This window comes from Chanodichthys erythropterus, chromosome 23 (assembly GCF_024489055.1).
Source record: "Chanodichthys erythropterus isolate Z2021 chromosome 23, ASM2448905v1, whole genome shotgun sequence".
Taxonomy (NCBI): Eukaryota; Metazoa; Chordata; class Actinopteri; order Cypriniformes; family Xenocyprididae; genus Chanodichthys; species Chanodichthys erythropterus.
The window spans coordinates 17,704,495-17,724,570 of record NC_090243.1 but is presented as its reverse complement, the minus strand read 5'-3'; the positions used below and the strand labels follow the sequence as shown (position 1 = coordinate 17,724,570).

The following is a 20,076-nucleotide window of genomic DNA, read 5'->3' as shown; positions in this document are numbered from 1 at the left end:
GATGCCACGCCATCTGTGCACACACGTGACCATCCAATATAAAAAAAACGAGTCGGTTGTATGAAAATATGGCAAGCCGTTTTGACTTTTATTCATTCTCAGGATATGAATTCTTGATATCAACAATTCAATTCTTGATATCAGGAATTGCATTTCCACTAGTAAAAACTAGAATTCTTGATATCTGTAATTGTATTTTCACTTGGGTGAAGTCAGCTAAAATGGGCCAAATAAAGTTGTAGCGTCATATCTCTTTAAATTTTTACAGCCAATCACAATTACTGATCTTGCATTGTCGCTTCAACACTTATTGACATGTAACAATAGTTTTGACTGGTCTGAGTTTTTTAAGGCGGGCAGGGCAGAGTGTTACATGAAGCTTATCAGAGAAATTGTAAGGAAGGTGAGACTGACAAATTTCATTCATCACTAAAGCAATTATTATATGGCAAGCCGTTTTGATTTTTATTCATTCTCAGGATGAATTCTTGATATCAACAATTCAGTTTTCACTGGTTAAAATGCTAATTCTTGATATCAGGAATTACATTTCTACTAGTAACAATGACAATTGTTGATATCAAAAATTAACATTTGCACTAGTAAAAATGTTAATTCTTGATATCAACAATGATGTCATCCCTCGCAGAAATATGTATTCTTGATATCAACATTTACAAACTAGAATTCTTGATATCTGAAATTGTATTTTCACTAGTGAAATGTCACCATAGGCTGCCATTCATATTCAGTTGTTGATATCAAGAATTGATTTCTTAGTTGAAATTCCAATTTCACATATCAGAAATACAATTCTTACTAGAAAAATCATAATTTTTGATATCAATAATTCAGTTGTCTATGGCAAGCCGTTTTGACTTTCTTTCTCAGGATATGAATTCTTGATATCAACAATTCAATTTTCACTAGTTAAAAACATAATTCTTGATATTAGGAATTACATTTCTAGTAACAATGACAATTTTTGATATCAGAAATTACATTACCACTATGCAAAGTTTATTTTTGATATCAACAATTCAATTTTCACTAGTAAAAATGCACATTTTTGATATCAAGAATTATACTTCCACTAGTAAAAACTAGAATTCTTGATATCTGTAATTGTATTTTCACTAGTGAAATGTCCCAATAGGCTGCCATTCAAATTCAATTGTTGATATCAAGAACTGATTTCTTACTAGTTGAAAATATCGTGAAAATACAATTACAGATATCAAGAATTCTAGTTTTTACTAGTGAAAATTGAATTGTTGATATCAAAAATGAACTTTGTTACTAGTGGAAATGTAATTCCTGATATCAAGAACTGAATTGTTGATATCAAGAATTAATATCCTGAGATGTGAATAAAAGTCAAAACGGCTTGCCATATAGGCTGCCATTCAAATTCAATTGTTGATATCAAGAATTGATTCCTTACTAGTTGAAATTCCAATTTCACATGTCAGAAATACATTTCTTACTAGTAAAAATCATAATTTTTGACATCAATAATTACTAGTAAAATGTTCATTTTTGATATCAAGAATTAATTTGGCACTAGTTGAAACATCAGTTCTTGATATCAACAATTGAATTTGAATGGCAGCCTACTAGTAAAAATTTTCATTTTTGATATGTAAAAGTGTATTTCTGATATCAATATAATTTCAGTTAACTAAAATGGCTTTCTTACTAACAATCACATTCATGATATCAGAAACTAACATTGTCACTAGTGACAATCAAATTATTGATATCAAAAATTAACATTGTTAGCAATTCAATTGTTGATATCAAGAATAGATATTTGCACTAAAGTGATTAATGATATCAAAAATTATCATTTTTACTAGTAAGAATTGTATTTCTGATATGTGAAATTGGAATTTCAACTAGTAAGAACTCAATTCTTGATATCAACAACTGAATTTGAATGGCAGTCTTTGGGGACATTTCACTAGTGAAAATATAATTACAGATATCAAGAATTAACATTGTTACTAGTGGAAATGTAATTCCTGATATCAAGGATTGAACTGCTAATATCAAGAATTCATATCCTGAGAATGAATAAAAGTCAAAACGGCTTGCCATACTATTCATGTGTGGTTTTCCACATCACTGACGTATATATAAAGTCATTAATATCATCAGAACAGAGTTTTCTGTGGATGTTCAAGGTATGAAGAATGCTTGTAAAAACTAGCCTTGCTTCATATTTTTTGTCCCATTCTCCAAAAAATGAATTTTCTTGCCACACCTGCCAGTGTTTATAAGCCAAAATTTTCATTTGCAGCCATCAAACTGTATTCTGCATTAATTAATTAACTTGTGGCAAATGTGAAGATCATACTGAGTCTCTATTTTAAGTAACATGTTGTAAATGTTGAGGCCCATTGTGACTTTGTCACTGACATGTTTGTTTTGGTGATTTTACTAATCCAATTTCACAGAATATAACAAGCATCACACAGACAGACAGATAAATAGACAGACAGACAAATAGATAGATATTTTTTTTTAATTCTGGCACTGTCCCTTTAAATTTTAGACGTCTATTGGAATGCCTGTTCTAAATGTTTCCACGAGGGAAAACTCAACGCCTCATATTTCCAAACACATGGCGCCTATACGTCTAAGCTAAAATATTTCAACAATTCAATCGGTTAAAAGAACAACATTAGCGTTATTTCAATTGATCCCGAGTTTTCCTGCAGGCGATCTGCGAGTAGTGCCGCTGGTCCTGATTAGACTGCTTCACTCAGAACCGAATGTGTTTTCGGGAGGGAAACTTCACAGCTTTGGTACCGAGTCAAACACGGTTCGAGTGAGCGGGCCCAGAAGACGAATAACACTGGGATTCTCAAGGTAAGGCGGCACTGTCCGTACAGGCGAGGCGTTATTGTGTTTTGATAACTAATAAACGTTCGCATCGGTTTTGTTTGGTATGGTTGCTGTGTGAACGCGCGCTCGCGTCAAAGGAAGTCGAGTTTCTTTGTCCTGCGCGCTCATGAACCGCGTTCCAGCGCTGGACTCCATATTTATTGACATTTTATGATGTCACAATGTGAAGTTAAAACCCTTCCTTGATTATAGTGTTATACTATGGAGTTAAAATCCCATTATGTCATAGTATGGCGTCAACTTCTATTATGAACACTTAAAAATCTGTATTGTGAGGCCATAATCAAGGTTGTAAACTATCATAATCTGGAGTTTTAGCTTTTATTATATCGTTGTAATTGGAAGTAAATAACTTCAGTTGTAATTATGTTGTTTGATTGATTACATAGTGTGACGTAAAATCTTAATTATGATGTCACATTGTGGATCAATTTTACATTGTGTAATACTGTGAAATTAAGAAATCGTGATTATTTGACCATATAAAAGTGTTTTTGGGGTGAACTGTCATGTCAAGGTATCCAATAATCATTGAGAATCAAATAATTAATATTTGTAAATAATTTAACATAAATTAATTTGCTGTATTTAGAGGCAAATATCACTATTACTATTATTTGAACCGTTGGCACAGCTTACCCCGAAGCTACAATATTGGAAAAATTATTAATTTGTAGTAACTCATGGCGAAATATATATATATATATATATATATATATATATATATATATATATATATATATATATAGCTAGCCAATTAGTTTACGAGTTTTTATATGTTGGTTATTCACCAACATTTACAGTGTATTGTTTAGATCTAGATAAAATTTCTTTGACATAATATTCATTAAAAAAATTACTTTCACATGCGAAAAAATAAAGTTTCACATAAGAATCTTTATAAAGTTACTCATGTGCATCAGTCACAAGCAGGTGTATATGATAGACACTTTCTAAGTATATGTTTGGTACTGCCCATTTAAATATTACATATGTATTAAATATATGAAATATTGCCCCCCTAAGTATGTCCATTTAACTATATTTTGTTTTGGTGAATTCCAGATTCACACAATACAAAAACTTACCAGAAACACCGGATGGGCTCTTATACATATATAATAAATATAATGTGCACTTCTCCATAGGATCAGTGGTCATGTCTGGCATTGCTCTGAGTCGACTTGCACAAGAGCGCAAAGCATGGAGGAAAGACCATCCATTTGTAAGTAACATTCTTTTAATGAATGCATTTACAATCTACATAATCAGTTTTATACTCTGCACATTTATAATCCTACAAGTAATTGCTGGTTTTATATACTATTAAATAACCCTGTAACGCATTGTATCCTCTGGTGGAGGGCTGGGTGGTATATCGAGTCTGTATGATATATTTTTATGAGCGATTATAGAATGAGGCAATACCCTTTATATCGATATACAGTAGTTTGATATGAGCACATCTGAAAAAATAGCGGTGGACATAGAGTGAGCTGCTGTGTCCAATTTGTCCTCCTGAGACATATGCTAAATATTAAAGGTGCCGTAGAATGGAAAATTGAATTTACCTCTGCATAGTTGAATAACAAGAGTTCAGTAGATGGAAATGACATACCGTGAGTCTCAAACATCATTGTTTCCTCCTTCTTATATAAATCTAATTTGTTTAAAAGACCTCCGAAAAACAGGCGAATCTCAACATAACACTGACTGTTATGTAACAGTCTGGATCATTAATATGTATGACCCCAATATTTACATATGCCAGCCCATGTTCAAGTCATTACACAAGGGCAGTCAGTATTAACTATCTAATCTGGATCTGTGCACAGCTGAATCATCAGACTAGGTAAGCAAGCAAGAACAATAGCGAAAAATGGCAGATGGAGCAATAATAACTGACATGATCCATGATTACATGATATTTTTTGTGATATTTGTAAATTCTCTCTAAATGTTTCGTTAGCATGTTGCTAATGTACTGTTAAATGTGGTTAAAGTTACCATCGTTTCTTACTGTATTCACGGAGACAAGAGCCGTCGCTATTTTCATTTTTAAACACTTGCAGTCTGTATAATTCATAAACACAACTTCATTCTTTATAAATCTCTCCAACAGTGTAGCATTAGCCGTTAGCCACGGAGCATAGCTTCAAACTCATTCAGAATCAAATGTAAACATCCAAATAAATAATATACTCACATGATCCGATGTATGCATGCAGTATGCATGACGAACATCTTGTAAAGATCCATTTGAGGGTTATATTAGCTGTGTGAACTTTGTTCATGTACTGTATTATAGTCGAGAGCTCGGGGGGCAGGGAGCGCGAGGATTTAAAGGGGTCGCAGCCTGAATCGGTGCATAGTTAATGATGCCCCAAAATTAAAAATTAATAAAAAAAAAATCTATGGGGTATTTTGAGCTGAAACTTCACAGACATATTCAGGGGACACCTTAGACTTATATTACATCTTATGAAAGAACGTTCTAGGGCACCTTTAAAGGGTTAGTTCACTCAAAAATGAAAATAATAGTGTAATTTATTACTCACCCTCATGCCGTTCCACACCCGTAAGACCTTCGTTCATCTTCGGAACACAAATTAAGATATTTTTGATAAAATCAGATGGCTCAGCGAGGCCTCCATTGCCTGCAATGGTACTTCCTCTCTCAAGATCCATAAAGGGAATAAAAACATATTTAAATCAGTTCATGCGAGTTCAGCAGTTCAATCTTAATATTATAAGTGACGAGAATATTTTTTGCCCCCCAAAAAAACAAAATAATGACTTTTCAATGATATCTAGTGATGGTCGATTTCAAAACACTGCTTCGAATCTTTTGTTTCGAATCAGTGATTCAGATCGCGTATCAAACTGCTGAAATGACGTGACTTTGGCGCTCCGAATCACTAATTCGAAACCTAAGATTCGAAGCATTCTTGTCGCTTAATAATATTAAGGTAGAACCACTGAACTCGCATGAACTGTTTTAAATATGTTTTTAGTACCTTTCTGGATCTTGAGAAGTTTAATGGCATTGCTGTCAATGCAGGCCTCACTGAGCCATCGGATTAATGTAATGTGATTTTAACCCTTTTTTTTCACACAAATATATATAGCAGGCATATCTAAATGGCGGTCCTGGTCTGGACCCTGGCTTGGTTCCAACTGGACCAAAAGACATAAATGAATAGACAAGAATGACAATAGCATCATTTTACTGTTTCTAAATGCAAAACGTGTCAAAAAAACAGAGCGGTGCACATCACAAGCGCTCAGTGTCGTTTATGGTAATGATGTTTCACCACTATATTGTCTAATATTTTTATCTAGAGACAAACGCGCTTCATTCAAGATCTTTCCGTTCCGTGCACGTATTTTTCTCTCACTGAAGACTCTGAAATGCCACATTAAGAGCTGCAGATGACGTGGTTATTTTAACAACAGTGGTAGAAACACAGTGAGCAGCAAAATAGGTGGATGCCTGCACTAAAATATAGTTTTGCTGCAAATATAGTTATTTTTATCTGTCATACAAATATGACTCTGACTGTTCAAACCAGGTTTGTGACAAGATGTTTTTTCCATCTACATTTAACATTATTAATCAGCATGTTGAGCATTTCAAAACTTTTAATTATTATAATTGGGGAAATTATTTGTAGATGGCAAGGAAAGACATAAACTTTGTGTTAATATCTCATATATATATATATATATATATAATGTGTGTGTGTGTCCAGACCTCTGCTGGGAAGGAAAGAGACTTGAACTCTTGGGACTTTGATTAAATACCCCTGATATATAGCATAGCCTACCTGTTTTCATGTATTTTTTTTCTTAGCTTTAAATCTCAGCATTGTTTGTTGGACCACATTAGGCAGGATTTTTTTTTTTTTCAAATAGGAAAAAAGTAGAAAATACTGAGATATATGCCATATATGACCATTCAGCCAAAATATTTTTGGCCATATTGCCTAGCCCTACTCTGGTGTTCACTTAGTGCTTTTGTCCCAACCAAATGTTCCCAGGGCTTTGTTGCTGTGCCGACGAAAAACCCTGATGGTACCATGAATCTTATGAACTGGGAATGTGCTATTCCAGGAAAGAAGGGGGTAAGACTGTTCATTTAAGCTTTAATTGCATGAATCCTCTGTAGATTTGTAACATCATGTGAAATTTCTCTCCATCTCTCCCTAGACTCCATGGGAAGGAGGTCTGTTTAAGTTAAGGATGCTGTTTAAAGACGACTACCCCTCATCACCCCCAAAGTGTGAGTTTTGCACAAACATATTCAGTCCATGTTGCCTGAACCACACCTCACGAATGCTCACTTCTCTTGCGTAGGTAAATTTGAGCCTCCGCTCTTCCACCCGAATGTGTATCCGTCAGGAACAGTGTGTCTTTCCATCCTGGAGGAGGATAAAGACTGGAGACCTGCCATCACCATTAAACAGGTCACCTAAAACTATATTCCTCTCTAGTCAATGGTATTCTACTGCTTTGTTTCCTAAAATACACTATGATAAAACTCTTCTGGTGTTTTTTTTACTTCTTCAGATCCTGTTAGGGATTCAGGAGCTCTTAAATGAACCGAACATACAGGATCCAGCTCAGGCAGAGGCGTACACTATATACTGGTATGTTTAACACATGCAGAGAGTGCATACTGCATACTGAAGGGTTGCTCTGTTCCAGATTCTAGTGAGCGGTCTACTCATGGTCTAAGGCAGCAAGAGAACCTCATGAGCGGTTCATTTGAAATGCTCTGCGTCAGCCACAACTCTTTAATGCACAGAAATATTGGTACTAAAGAGTAAACCATATAAAAAACACAAGAAAGCACAGGTTAGCATGTTTCCAAGCTAATCATCTGGTAATCATGAATATGTACATAAAAATATTTGGCTTCCATAAAAACTGGACCATATGTGGACCATATTCGGTCTTATGACCAAAGCCAATTATGACATGAAAAGTAAAATTTAGGAGATGGTCATAACTATGACATTTTTTTGGTCGTAATTGACTCAGAACTGACAATTCGCAATTTTGACTTGTCAGTTTTGACTTTTTCATGTTGTAATTATGACTTTTAAGATCTCATAATTATGATCTTTTTGTCTAAATTTAGACTTTTGAGTCAAAATTATGACAAACTTTTTATCTCATAATTTACTATTATCTCATTTAAGCCATTTCTACTGCATTAGTGAACATTAAAAAATAATGTTTGGTAAATCATAATTTTTACATAAAAAGCCAATTATCTCTTTTTAACTCTTTGTTATAATTATGACTTATCGCATAATTATGACATCAATGTTCTCATAATAATCTCATTTAACCCATTTTCACCACGTAAGTGAATATGAAAAATATAGTGTTTGGTAAATCATAATTATGACATAAGCCAATTATTTATTTTTATCTCATAATTTTTACACTTTGTTATAATTATGACTTAGTATCTCATAATTATGACTTTTTGTCTAAATTTTAACTTTATCTCATAATTATGACAAGTCAAAATTTTGACACATACTTTTCTCATAATTTACTTCTCTCATTTAACCCATTTCCACCGCATAAGTGAATATGAAAAATGTTTGGTAAATCATAATTACGACATAAAAAACAATTATCTTTTTAACTCATAATTTTTACTCTTTGTTAAAGTATGACTTTGTATCTCATATTTATGACTGTTTTGTGTAAATTTCATAATCTCATAATTATGATGTAAAAATTATGACATACTTTTACCTCATAATTTACTTTGATCTCATTTAAACCATTTCCACCACAAATGAATATGAAAAATATAGTGTTTGGTAAATCATAATTATGACATAAGACAATTATTTATTTTTATCTCATAATTTTTACACTTTGTTATAATTATGACTTAGTGTCTCATAATTATGACTTTTTGTCTAAATTTTAACTATCATAATTATGACAAGTCAAAATTTTGACATACTTTTATCTCATAATTTACTTCTATCTCATTTAACCCATTTTCACCATGTAAGTGAATATGAAAAATGTTTGGTAAATCATAATTATGAAATAAAAAGCATTATCTCATTTGTAGTCTTTATTAGCATCTCATCATTAGGAGCTTTTATCTAATAATTAAGAGAGTCAAAATGTTGACGCTTTTATATCATAATAATTGTGACTTTGTGTATCATAATTTTGACTTTTTATGTCATCATTGATTTACCAAAGCATATTTTTTTATTATGTGTCAGAAATGGGCTTCCATAGTTTTATTTAAATAGAACTATTTTCAGTTAACCTAATTCAGTATTAGCACTGAGACCATTGTCATTTATAAGGCAGCATTATTTTGCTGCAGTGTTTGGCTATGTGCATTTATAGATGTTTCTATAAGTAGCATTGTGGTCCTGTGAGAAACATCATTTCGTTCCTACATATAGCAGAATGAAGCTCACATGACTTGACTCAGTAGTTTCTGGAACAGCGAGTGTGAGATGTTCCTTGCGTTGATTGCTCTGTGTGTTTTTGTTTACAGTCAGAATAGAGTGGAGTACGAGAAAAGAGTTCGTGCACAGGCCAAAAAATTCTCCCCGTCGTAAAGCGAGACCGAGACGAATGGAAAGAGGGATTATGTGAATACTCGTGCTATCCTCTCACCGGGACTAAAAGGACTTAAAATATGATGTCTGTGCCATCAACCCCAAACCCTTCCCATGAACCACAAAATTTACACTCTTACACACTCCTCCTCTTCCCTTTTAATTTCATTTGCTCTCCGTTTCCCTTAGAACACAGTCACGAATTCAGTATCCACAGGTCTTGTTGCATTTCAAACCAGCTTGTAAGAAATCACATCAACTTCAGTCTTCGATCGAAGCGGACTGTTGGGATTTTAGCTCCTTTATTCATTTGGCGTCTGTCTGCGTGCTTGCGTGCACTCGTCATTTTATTATGTTTGTAAAGTTTCCCCTTGAAAACGTGCGAGTGAGTGTGTGCGTGTGTGGCTCTGGTTTAGAGGTTGGTTTGTTGCGTCATATGTGGGATAGTGCCTCATGGTGACATTTCCCCTCAGAATGCTGATCTAGGACCAGTTTCCTCTCCATTGGGCCTGTTTGTGTTTGACCAGCCACATGGTCTTAGATCTTTCTAGGATTGTCTAATGCTGATTCGTTGAATAAAGTCCAGAGTAATTGCTCCTGTGAGCAGCAGAACCAGAGTCCAATTCTCTTAAACATGCTGTACATGGTTTCTTGTTTGTTTGATGGGAACATGTGTCCTGTGTTCACACTGATTGTGTCTGTATGTTTAATAAAGCTCTTTCTACAAAATGCGTTTTGTAGATGCGTTCTTGTGTTCAAAAACAGCTAGATGTTCAATCGTGCTCATGACTACTAAAAACAGAAAAAGGTGAGACGTGACAGCCAAAGATAATTCTTTTGCATGATGCCGAATGCACAGTTGTTGACTGACTTGATATATGACAGATGTTTCATACACATTGCATTTTTATTTATATAGAATAATGATAATGTAAACAAAAAGCTATAGCAGTAAACTGACAGCATTTTAGAATTGCTTTAAATATAATTCAGCAAATTACATTCAAAAATTATAAATTGATTATAGCAAGTATTTTAAAAACTTCAAGTCACAATTCCTAAAATTGAAAGCAATTAGCAGATAATGCCTGACTGAATACATTTTCATTTACTTTTTTTTTTATATAACAAGCAAATATAGTATGTTAATGCATTACCTAATATGTGAAGATAAAAATCCATGCATTATTGCTCAAATTCAACCTTGTTTCCAAGCATTTGCCACATATATATATATATATATATATATATATATTAGTACCTTGATTTTTTTTTTGGAAAGTCTATTCTGCTCACCAATTCTGCATTTATTTCATAAAAAATACAGTAATACTGCAAAATATCACAAATGAAAAAACTATTTGGATATATTTTTCACCCTCTACAGCACAGCGTTGCCCAACAGAAAGTTTTGTTAAGCCCTATCTTCAGTAAATTTTTCTTTAAGTGATTACAACCAATTAGGTTGATAAAGTACCAAAGAACAGTCCAGTAAGTCACTATCGAGCACCATTTAAAGGTGAGACGTCCTGTTCTGACACATGGAGCACATGGTGTGAGAAAAAGGCAAGATTGTTTGCTTTAGTAATCTTATTTAAAATGTCATGAATTGTACATCATAAAAATATGTGTGTATGAAGGTGTAGAGAAGCCTTTTGTCAGGCTTTATGAAGTTTTTTTTATTTTGCATGTTCAGAAATTCAGTTTTTCTTTTGGTTGCCTCAGTGCAACGTTGTGCAATAAGGGGTAGTTTTGGAAGTTGTTTTGGACAATACCTCACTTTGTCCATAATGTCTTATAAGAAGGGAAGATGCAAGGTTCCTGGTTATGAAGGAACATGTGCAAAAATTGTAACGTACACCACTATTTCACAGCAGAGAAGAATTGCTTTTTGAAGTTTCATATGGAGTTTCATGACACATTACATGATACAAACCTATGCATGTATCAACTTCAATAAAGCAATGTCTTTCAAGTGTTTTCCCCTTTTTAATGTATTCTTGACATTTTTTTTTTTTTTAAATGTGATTTTGATGATAATTTTCTCTATGATTCTGTACCATTGTTGCACACAAAAAATAAAAGAATCAATAAAATGTTCCAAAATGAACCAAAAAATGATGTGGAATATATTTTTTTTCATGTGCCATCAACGTGTGCAGTAGAGGGTTAAACAATGATACCATTTTTAACATTTGTGGTAAGATTATAAAAGAAATGAATACTTTTATTCATCAAGCATGCATTAAATTGATCAAAGTGACAGTGAAGACATTTATGAAATTACAAAAGACTTATATTTAATAAATGCTTTAATAAAATTAAAAATGCAAATAAATGCTGTTCATTGAACTTTCTATTCATCAAAGAATCCTGAAAAAGCATTTCCACAAAAATGTTAAGCAGCAAAAACTGTTTTCAACTTTGATGATGATAATAATAATAATAAATGTTTCTTGAGCAGCATATCAGAATGATTTCTGAAGGATCATGTGACACTGAAGACTGGAGTAATGCTGAAAATACAGCTTTACATCACAGGAATAAATTACATTTTAAAATATATATATAGTTATTTTAAATTGTAATATTTTGCAATTTTCTTTACAGTATTTTTGATTAGATAAATGCAGTCTTGGTGAGCAGAAGAGACTTCTAATTTTTAATGTTTCCAAAATTTGACAGGTACTGTACACTACCATTCAAAGGTTTGTGGCCGGTAAGATCTTTAAATGTTTTTGAGTCATTAAGACTGCATTTATTTGAATAAAAATACAGCAAAATTGTGAAATATTATTACAATTCAAAATAACATTTTTGTATTTTAGTGTACTTTAAAATGCAATTTATTTCTGTGATCAAAGCTGAATTTTTAGCAGAATTCTTTGATTAATAGAAAGTTAGAAGTTGAAAATATTTTATGACATTATAAATGTTTTTACTGTCACTTTTTATCAATTTAAGGCATCCTTGCTGAATAAAACATCTTGTTGACCCCAAACTTTTGAACAGTAGTGTTCAAGCACATGTTAGATGGCATACGTGTTGGAGAGCGTGCAGTAGTCCTCGCTGCATGTGATGCTTCCCCCCTCTGTTGGAACAAAATCACGAATCCAGCAGCCCGAGTCGACCTCTGACCACACGGGAGAATGAGGCATGCTGGGAGACTGGGGCGTGAGGTCATCCTGGTCGCTCGTCTCATAAATTAAGGTCAGCTGAGGGGGCGTGTCTGTGCTCTCGGTCAGAATGTCAATCTGGAGAGACTCCTCCCCCTGCATTACACCTCTCACCTTACCAGATAGCATCGAACAGATCTGAAAACACACACGTACAGACCATTAACAGTGATGTGTTAGGAAACATTTAGCCAGTTCATTTAGTGTCAGAACCAGGATCAGCTGTTTCCACCGTTTTGCTATAGATAATGATGTTGCTATTTTCCTGTTTTTAAAGAAATGTTATTTTGCTTGTTTTTAAGGTAATGCCATATAAAGATGATTGAATGCTATGTGATCTAATACTTAAAATTATATTGATGTGGAGTATAAACAAATATACTTGACTTTGTTTATTTTTGGGTGAGCTATCCCTTTATCATAACTCAAGAACTCTTTTCTAAGCTAATTCTGCGGTGCTCGAATCCCCAAATGGGTTTGCAAGGTCAGAAACGTGTTTGATATCTTATATCTGATAACACACCGCAAAACCATAGTTGATATCTTTCTCATATCTGATTTTAAAAAGCTTCCTTTATCTACTGTTACAGTATTTATGAATATTTTTAATTAGCTTTTATTTGAATTTTTTCTGTTTTCATTTTAAATTGTTTGATTATTTTCTGTTTTAGTTAGCTGCATAGGCAACATTTCTAATTTAAATTTTTCAATTTAGATTTTCATCTAACTGTTTTATTTTATTTTAGCATCGTTTCAATTAATGGAAACAATTTTTAATAAGTTAGGTTACCAATAACAACATTGGTGAAGACAAAAATATTTATTGGAGTCTCTAAGTGTCTTCATCTATGGAAAAATAGGATTTTGCTGCAATATGTCTATTGCATACTGATTTATCAATTCATCTGTGATCTAAATGTAATTACAGTCCCTATTATTGCTTATATTTAGAGGCTCTCTAAAAACTCAAAAAAGTATTAAACTTTGAGCATAACTTGCGCAACAGACATTAATGCTGCAAACTGTTAACATTTGCAAACGCCACTCACATTGTCAGAAACTGTAGTTAGTTGTCACGAGTGAGAATGCCTGATATTGAACAGCTAAAAAACAGCTTTTTGAAGATGAATTAGCATTTTTGAATGACTCATTTGAATGAATAATTAATTACACTCACTAAACACAGTAACATGTCGCCATCTACTATCACGGTTTGACAGTAAAAACAATGAAAAACATATATATATATACACTACCAGTCAAAATTTTGGAATCGGTAAGATTTTTTATGTTTTTAAATGCTGATCATTTATTTAATTAAAAATACAGTAAAAACAGTAATATTGTGAAATATTATTACAATTTAAAATAACTGTTTTGAATAGATTTTATAAAGTATTCCTGTGATGAAAGCTGAATTTTCAGCATCATTACTCCAGTCTTCAGTGTCACATGATCCTTCAGAAATCATTCTAATATGCTGATTTGCTGCTCAATAAACATTTCTGATTATTTTCAATGTTGAAAACAGTTGCTTATTTTTTTTCAGGATTCCTTGATGAATAGAAAGTTCAAAAGAACAGCATTTATCTGAAATACAAAGCTTCTGTAGCATTACACACTACCGTTCAAAAGTTTGGGGTCAGTAAGAATTTTTATTTTTTTTAAAAGAAATTAAAGAAATGAATACTTTTATTCAGCAAGGATGCATTAAATTGATCAAAAGTGGCAGTAAAGACATTTATAATGTTACAAAAGATTAGATTTCAGATAAACACTGTTCTTTTGAACTTTCTATTCATCAAATAATCCTGAAAAAAAAACAAAAAATTACACAATAAATGTTTTTTGAGCAGAAAATCATCATATTAGAATGATTTCTGAAGGATCATGTGACACTGAAGACTGGAGTAATGATGCTGAAAATTCACTTTGCATCACAGGAATAAATTACTTTGTCAAATATATTTAAATAGTATACAGTTATTTTAAAGTGTAATAATATTTCACAATATTACTGTTTTTTACTGTATTTTTAATTAAATAAATGTAGCCTTGTTGAGCAGAAGAAACTTATGTTAAAAACATTAAAAATCTTATCTATTCCAACTTTTGACTGGTAGTGTATATATATATATATATGTGTGTGTGTGTGTGTGTGTTTTGGCAGAAGTTACCTGAACATCTACATCCCAGTCCCTGAAATAAGGAGCTGGTGATGGTATATAATCATCCTTTCTCAATCTACAACACAAACATCCATCATTTATTTACATGAAAACAGACGGAGGACATCGAAGCATTTCAGAATGTTTCTCACCTGGAGTATGGGATACAGGCCAGAAGGACCAGCAGCAATGGCAAAAGCATAAAATACCAGGCAATATGGGAAGATCTTTCCGAAGTCTCACCTTAAACACACAAAAGGAAATGATCTAACTGCAGCTGTCATTATTACTCCTTTGCAATAGTTTGCGTTCAATGCAAACCGACTCACTGCGAATGTCCCCTGACCTCCAGTGTAACGCAGGGGCCCACAGACTCCACACGCCTTTATAAACCTCTTGATCGGGCAGCGATCTCACACGCACGGTGTAATTTGTGTGAGGTTCAAATCTAAACTTGTCCATATACACCTTCTGGTCAACAGCTTCTGCCTCATACAGCTGAAACACAAGCATTGGCATTTGTAATTTCAAGAATTAAAACGCTTTTTTAAACAGCAACTTCAGTGACAAATTAGTGACATTTTTAACTTTCAACTAGTGCATAACAAGGGTGTTGTTTGACCGTTATTACTGGGTAATCAAGTTTCTGCATTTCTTGCTACACCCATGGTGTTAAATAGGCACTTGTGAAAAAGAAGTGTTAATAGAAATGAATAGAAAGTCACAATATTGTTAAAAGCATGTGTGGTGTGAGTTAGTAAAGCACACAAGACTTCACACATAAAACAACACCATAAAATAATTTTTGTGTGTATATGTAGAGAGAATACTTTGTTTCATGACCATGTGGTCCTTTGCAGGTGCACATCCTGTCCCCTGATACTGACCACATGACTTGATCCAAAATTGTCCCTTTATATTGGTTACTCTGAATGATATCAATGAAATTCATTTTTCCAGACATTCATTCTCCTAACAAATTAATGACTTCGGCACATACTTTTAATACCATTTTGCACTATGTTGATATATGATGTTATAAAATCATGGCAGAATAAAAAATATATTCATTTATTACATTTTAAGATATTTTAATCAAATGAAATGGCTGTATTGGGCTTTGGACGGTTAAACCGAATGACCTTTTGACACTTCAAAATCTTTAAAATACCTAAAAAATATAATTTAACCTTTTGGATTCAATAAAAGAGATCTAGTTGTACTACCTTACATACTTTGGATGTCATATCTTTGTTTTTTATTATTATTAAGGCCTTTGAACAAAAAAAGACCCGTCACGGTATTGACCCATATATATAGAGAGAGCTCAACAAATTTATTAGACCACCTGTCATAATAAAGAGAAAACTTATTTAAAACTAAAAAAAAATATTGTCATTTATTAGGCAAACAACAAAGTGAAAAAACTAAATAGTCTTTATTCATACATAAAAAAAAAATAACTTAAAAAAAAAATGTGTATGGCCTCCTCTGGCCTTGATAACAGCTTGCATTCTTTGTCTTGCTTTTGATTAAACTTTTGTGCAATCTAACTTTGAATCCATTAAATTCCAAAAATAATTATACAATGAATTTCATTGATATATACACACACACACACACACACACACACACACACACACACACACACACACACACACACACACACACACACACACACACACACACACACACACACACACACACACACACATGTTTGTTTTTGTGAATTGTGGGGACTTTCCATAGACTTCAATGCATTTTACACTGAACAAACTGTACATTCTATCCCCCTACCCTGCCCCTACCCCTAAACCTAACCCTCACAGGAAACTGTGCAAACTTTTACTTTTTCACAAAAACTCATTCTATATGATTTATAAACCCATTTACATTGTGGGGACCGCTGGCTGGTCCCCACGATGTAGGTGAACTCAGGTTTATATTACATCATGGGGACATTTGGTCCCCACAATGTAATATAAACAAAAGCACACACACACACACACACACACACACACACACACACACATATATTAATAATGCTATATATACATATAATACAGTATATACATATATACAGTGGCAAGAAAAAGTACGTGAACCCCTTGCAGAATCTGTGAAAATGAGAATTATTTTAATAAAATAAGAGGGATAATAAAAAATGCATGTTATTTTTTGTTTAGTACTGTCCTGAGTAAGATATTTCACATAAAAGATGTTTGCATATAGTTCACAAGACAAAACAATAGCTGAATTTATTAAAATAACCCCATTCATAAGTATGTGAACCATTGATTCTCAATACTGTGTGTGGTTACCTGATGATCCACAACTGTTTTTATGTTTTGTGATGGTTGTTCATGAGTCTCTTGTTTGTCCTGAGCAGTTAAACTGAGCTCTGTTCTTCAGAAAAATCCTCCAGCTCCTGCAGATTCTTCAGTTTTCCACTATCTTTTGCATATTTGAACCCTTTCCAGCAGTGACTGAATGATTTTGAGATCCATCTTTTCATACTGAGGACAATTGAGGGACTTAAACTCAACTATTAAAAAAGGTTCAAACATTCACTGATGCTCCAGAAGGAAACACGATGCATTAAGAGTCGGGGAGTGAAAACATTTGAACAGGATGAAGATGTCACATTTTTTCTTATTTTGTTTAAATATCATTGTTTTTCATTTAGTACTGCCCTTCAGAACCAACAGAAGATACTTGCATGTTTTCCGGCAGAAAAATTAAGTACAATTTACCTTGATATTTGAATTCAAAAGTTTTCACCCCCCGGCTCTTAATGCATCGTGTTTCCTTCTGGAGCATCAGTGAATGTTTGAACCTTTTTTAATAGTTGAGTTTGAGTCCCTCAGTTGTCCTCAGTGTGAAAACACGGATCTCAAAATCATTCAGTCACTGCTGGAAAGGGTTCAAATATGCAAAAATGCTTGAAAACTGAAGAATCTGCAGGAGCTGGAGGATTTTTCTGAAGAACAGAGTTCAGTTTAACTGCTCAGGACAAACAAGAGACTCATGAACAACCATCACAAAACATAAAAACAGTCGTGGATCATCAGGTAACCACACACAGTATTGAGAATCAATGCTTCACATACTTATGAATGGTGTTATTTTAATAAATTCAGCTTTTGTTTTGTCTTGTGAACTATATGCAAACATCTTTTATGTAAAATATCTTACTCAGGACAGTACTAAATATAAAATAACATGCATTTTGTATGATCTCTCTTATTTTATTAAAATAATTCACATTTTCACAGATTCTGCAAGGGGTTCACATACTTTTTCTTGCCACATATATATATAATATATATATATATATACCGTGTATCACACACAGATATCACACACCTGGTGTTTGCTGTACACGTTGAGCTGGTACTGGAGCCTGGAAATGAGACTGGAACGTAAATTGTGTGTATCATATGGATCATATCCGCTCTGCCATTGGAAAAGCACCCTGTCCTTCTCCCACAGTAGTGACAGGTTAGACGGAGGGACCGGACGAACTACAACACACACAAACTTATGTTGACCATAGACATAATGAAACTGTATATTCAACACCCATCACAGAAAACTGCATTTTTGCATTTGCAAAAAAAAAACAAAAAACATAATTTAGTGTGATTTATACGCTGTTTTCCTCAAGGGGAACAAAAAAGGATTTCTGGTATTGCCTTTCATTTGGGGGATGTTTTGTCCCCATAACGTAGGGTTTACCAGGACTACACACACACACACACACACACAGACGAGTGCACTTGCTCTTACCATGTAAACTAGGCATGAAGCCAGCATATAGTACAACGGAGAAGTTGTTGCCATGGTAACCGGAATGGAGGGAGATTGTGTAGTTGTCCATATCGGTGAAAATCACTGGTGATATATCCAGCTCACATAGTAATGACTGTTTTCTCCTCTTCATTGTGCAGTAATAGTGTTCTCTACACAAAAACAGATTACAATTACTTATGTATGTATGTGATTTGATTGATTGATTGATGTGTGAATGTGATTCAGTACAGTATTCTCACTCATCATCTGAGATGAACTGCAGCCAGTAGGACGATTCGTTGCCCAGAGACTCAGCCGAGATGTTCAGAGAGCAGGTGATATTGGATAAATAATTACTGAGACACTCCAGATTATACTGATCACCTGAACACAGTTTTATAGGCGACATATAAACGCATAGATATACTTACAAATAATATACAATGTGAGCAGAAATGTTTACCCAAAGTGATGAAACTCGCCAAAATATCATAAAAACACATCAATATGAGAAGGAATGAAGAGCGATGCATGTTCTCTTTAGCCTGTAACAGACAAATAAATCGGCACATCAATATAAAAGGAAAAGCAGGTCTACTGAGTCGCCTATTATAGCAGTGGCCTGTCTACAAAATATTAGTTGTGATGCTCAGAGTTGACATTTTCTGAAGCATGCAGGGTAAGACTAATGCAATAAACCAAATTCATGTTCTTCATTGAAGCGTCCATACAACATTACTGCAGAAACACTGCAAAATTTAGGGTGAATGCATGTAAACTGAGCGAATTATTTGACACTGAGATGACTGCATGTGTCGTTTTATCTGAACTAAAACTAAACAGTTGATTCAAACTTATTATCAGTCTCTCACTGGGGATTGTTTGGCTGCTGAGAATTGAAGGAGATACATCAAATACTACCAAAGGAACAACAAAAGAATTCAACTAAATTACTCTCTTTAGTTTAAAGAAAATTGAAAAGAAAACCAAAGCAAACACACTTGGCAGAAATAAAAATAATAAATGCAAGAGTGATAGAAAATCTACCTGAAGTCGCTGCTGTTTCTGGTGTCACGCGAACATGAAAAGAAAGTTCCTGCTTCTCTCTCTCTCTCTCTCTCTCTCTCTCTCACTCTCTGTCTTTCAGTCTCTCTCGCACTGTTTTTCATCCTTTTGATGATCAAGTCTATCAGTCATCTGATCTCTTATCATGGCCATCCTTTTCACACTTGAGCATTGAGATCAGCAAAGTCTGTGACACGTTTCTTAACCGAGATCATCACACGTGTGTCGGGCGCTTTAACCCTCTGCTGCTGTCGGTCATTTTAGGCTGAATAAAAAATGTTTTGAAATTGTACGAAACTAGGTGACTTTTGTCTCAGTGACTATGTGACCACAAACAAACAAATAAATAAC

At 33.7% G+C, this 20,076-nt stretch overlaps 2 protein-coding genes across 3 annotated transcripts; one reads left to right on the top strand and one right to left on the bottom strand.

Moving 5' to 3' along the window:
- Positions 1-2,739: 2,739 nt before the first annotated feature.
- ube2ib (ubiquitin-conjugating enzyme E2Ib) lies at positions 2,740-10,159 on the top strand. The gene is made up of 7 exons (XM_067377933.1): positions 2,740-2,874; positions 4,059-4,135; positions 6,951-7,034; positions 7,120-7,192; positions 7,267-7,376; positions 7,480-7,559; positions 9,461-10,159. Exons 2-7 carry the CDS (start codon positions 4,070-4,072, stop codon positions 9,522-9,524), a joined length of 477 nt encoding a protein of 158 aa, XP_067234034.1. The 5' UTR covers positions 2,740-2,874; positions 4,059-4,069; the 3' UTR covers positions 9,525-10,159.
- Positions 10,160-11,791: 1,632 nt separating this feature from the next.
- Positions 11,792-19,780, bottom strand: LOC137013890 (interleukin-9 receptor). Of its 2 annotated transcripts, XM_067377930.1 has the most exons (9): positions 19,708-19,780; positions 19,124-19,205; positions 18,921-19,044; positions 18,658-18,830; positions 18,235-18,392; positions 15,198-15,366; positions 15,021-15,111; positions 14,878-14,944; positions 11,792-12,838 (listed from the first exon to the last, which is right to left on the bottom strand). In XM_067377930.1, exons 2-9 carry the CDS (start codon positions 19,191-19,193, stop codon positions 12,554-12,556), a joined length of 1,137 nt encoding a protein of 378 aa, XP_067234031.1. In that variant the 5' UTR covers positions 19,194-19,205; positions 19,708-19,780; the 3' UTR covers positions 11,792-12,553. The 2 variants fall into 2 exon arrangements, with proteins under 2 accessions (XP_067234031.1, XP_067234032.1); XM_067377931.1 differs by lacking the exons at positions 19,124-19,205; positions 19,708-19,780 and having other exon boundaries at positions 18,910-18,965.
- Between the last annotated feature and the right edge of the window lie 296 nt (positions 19,781-20,076).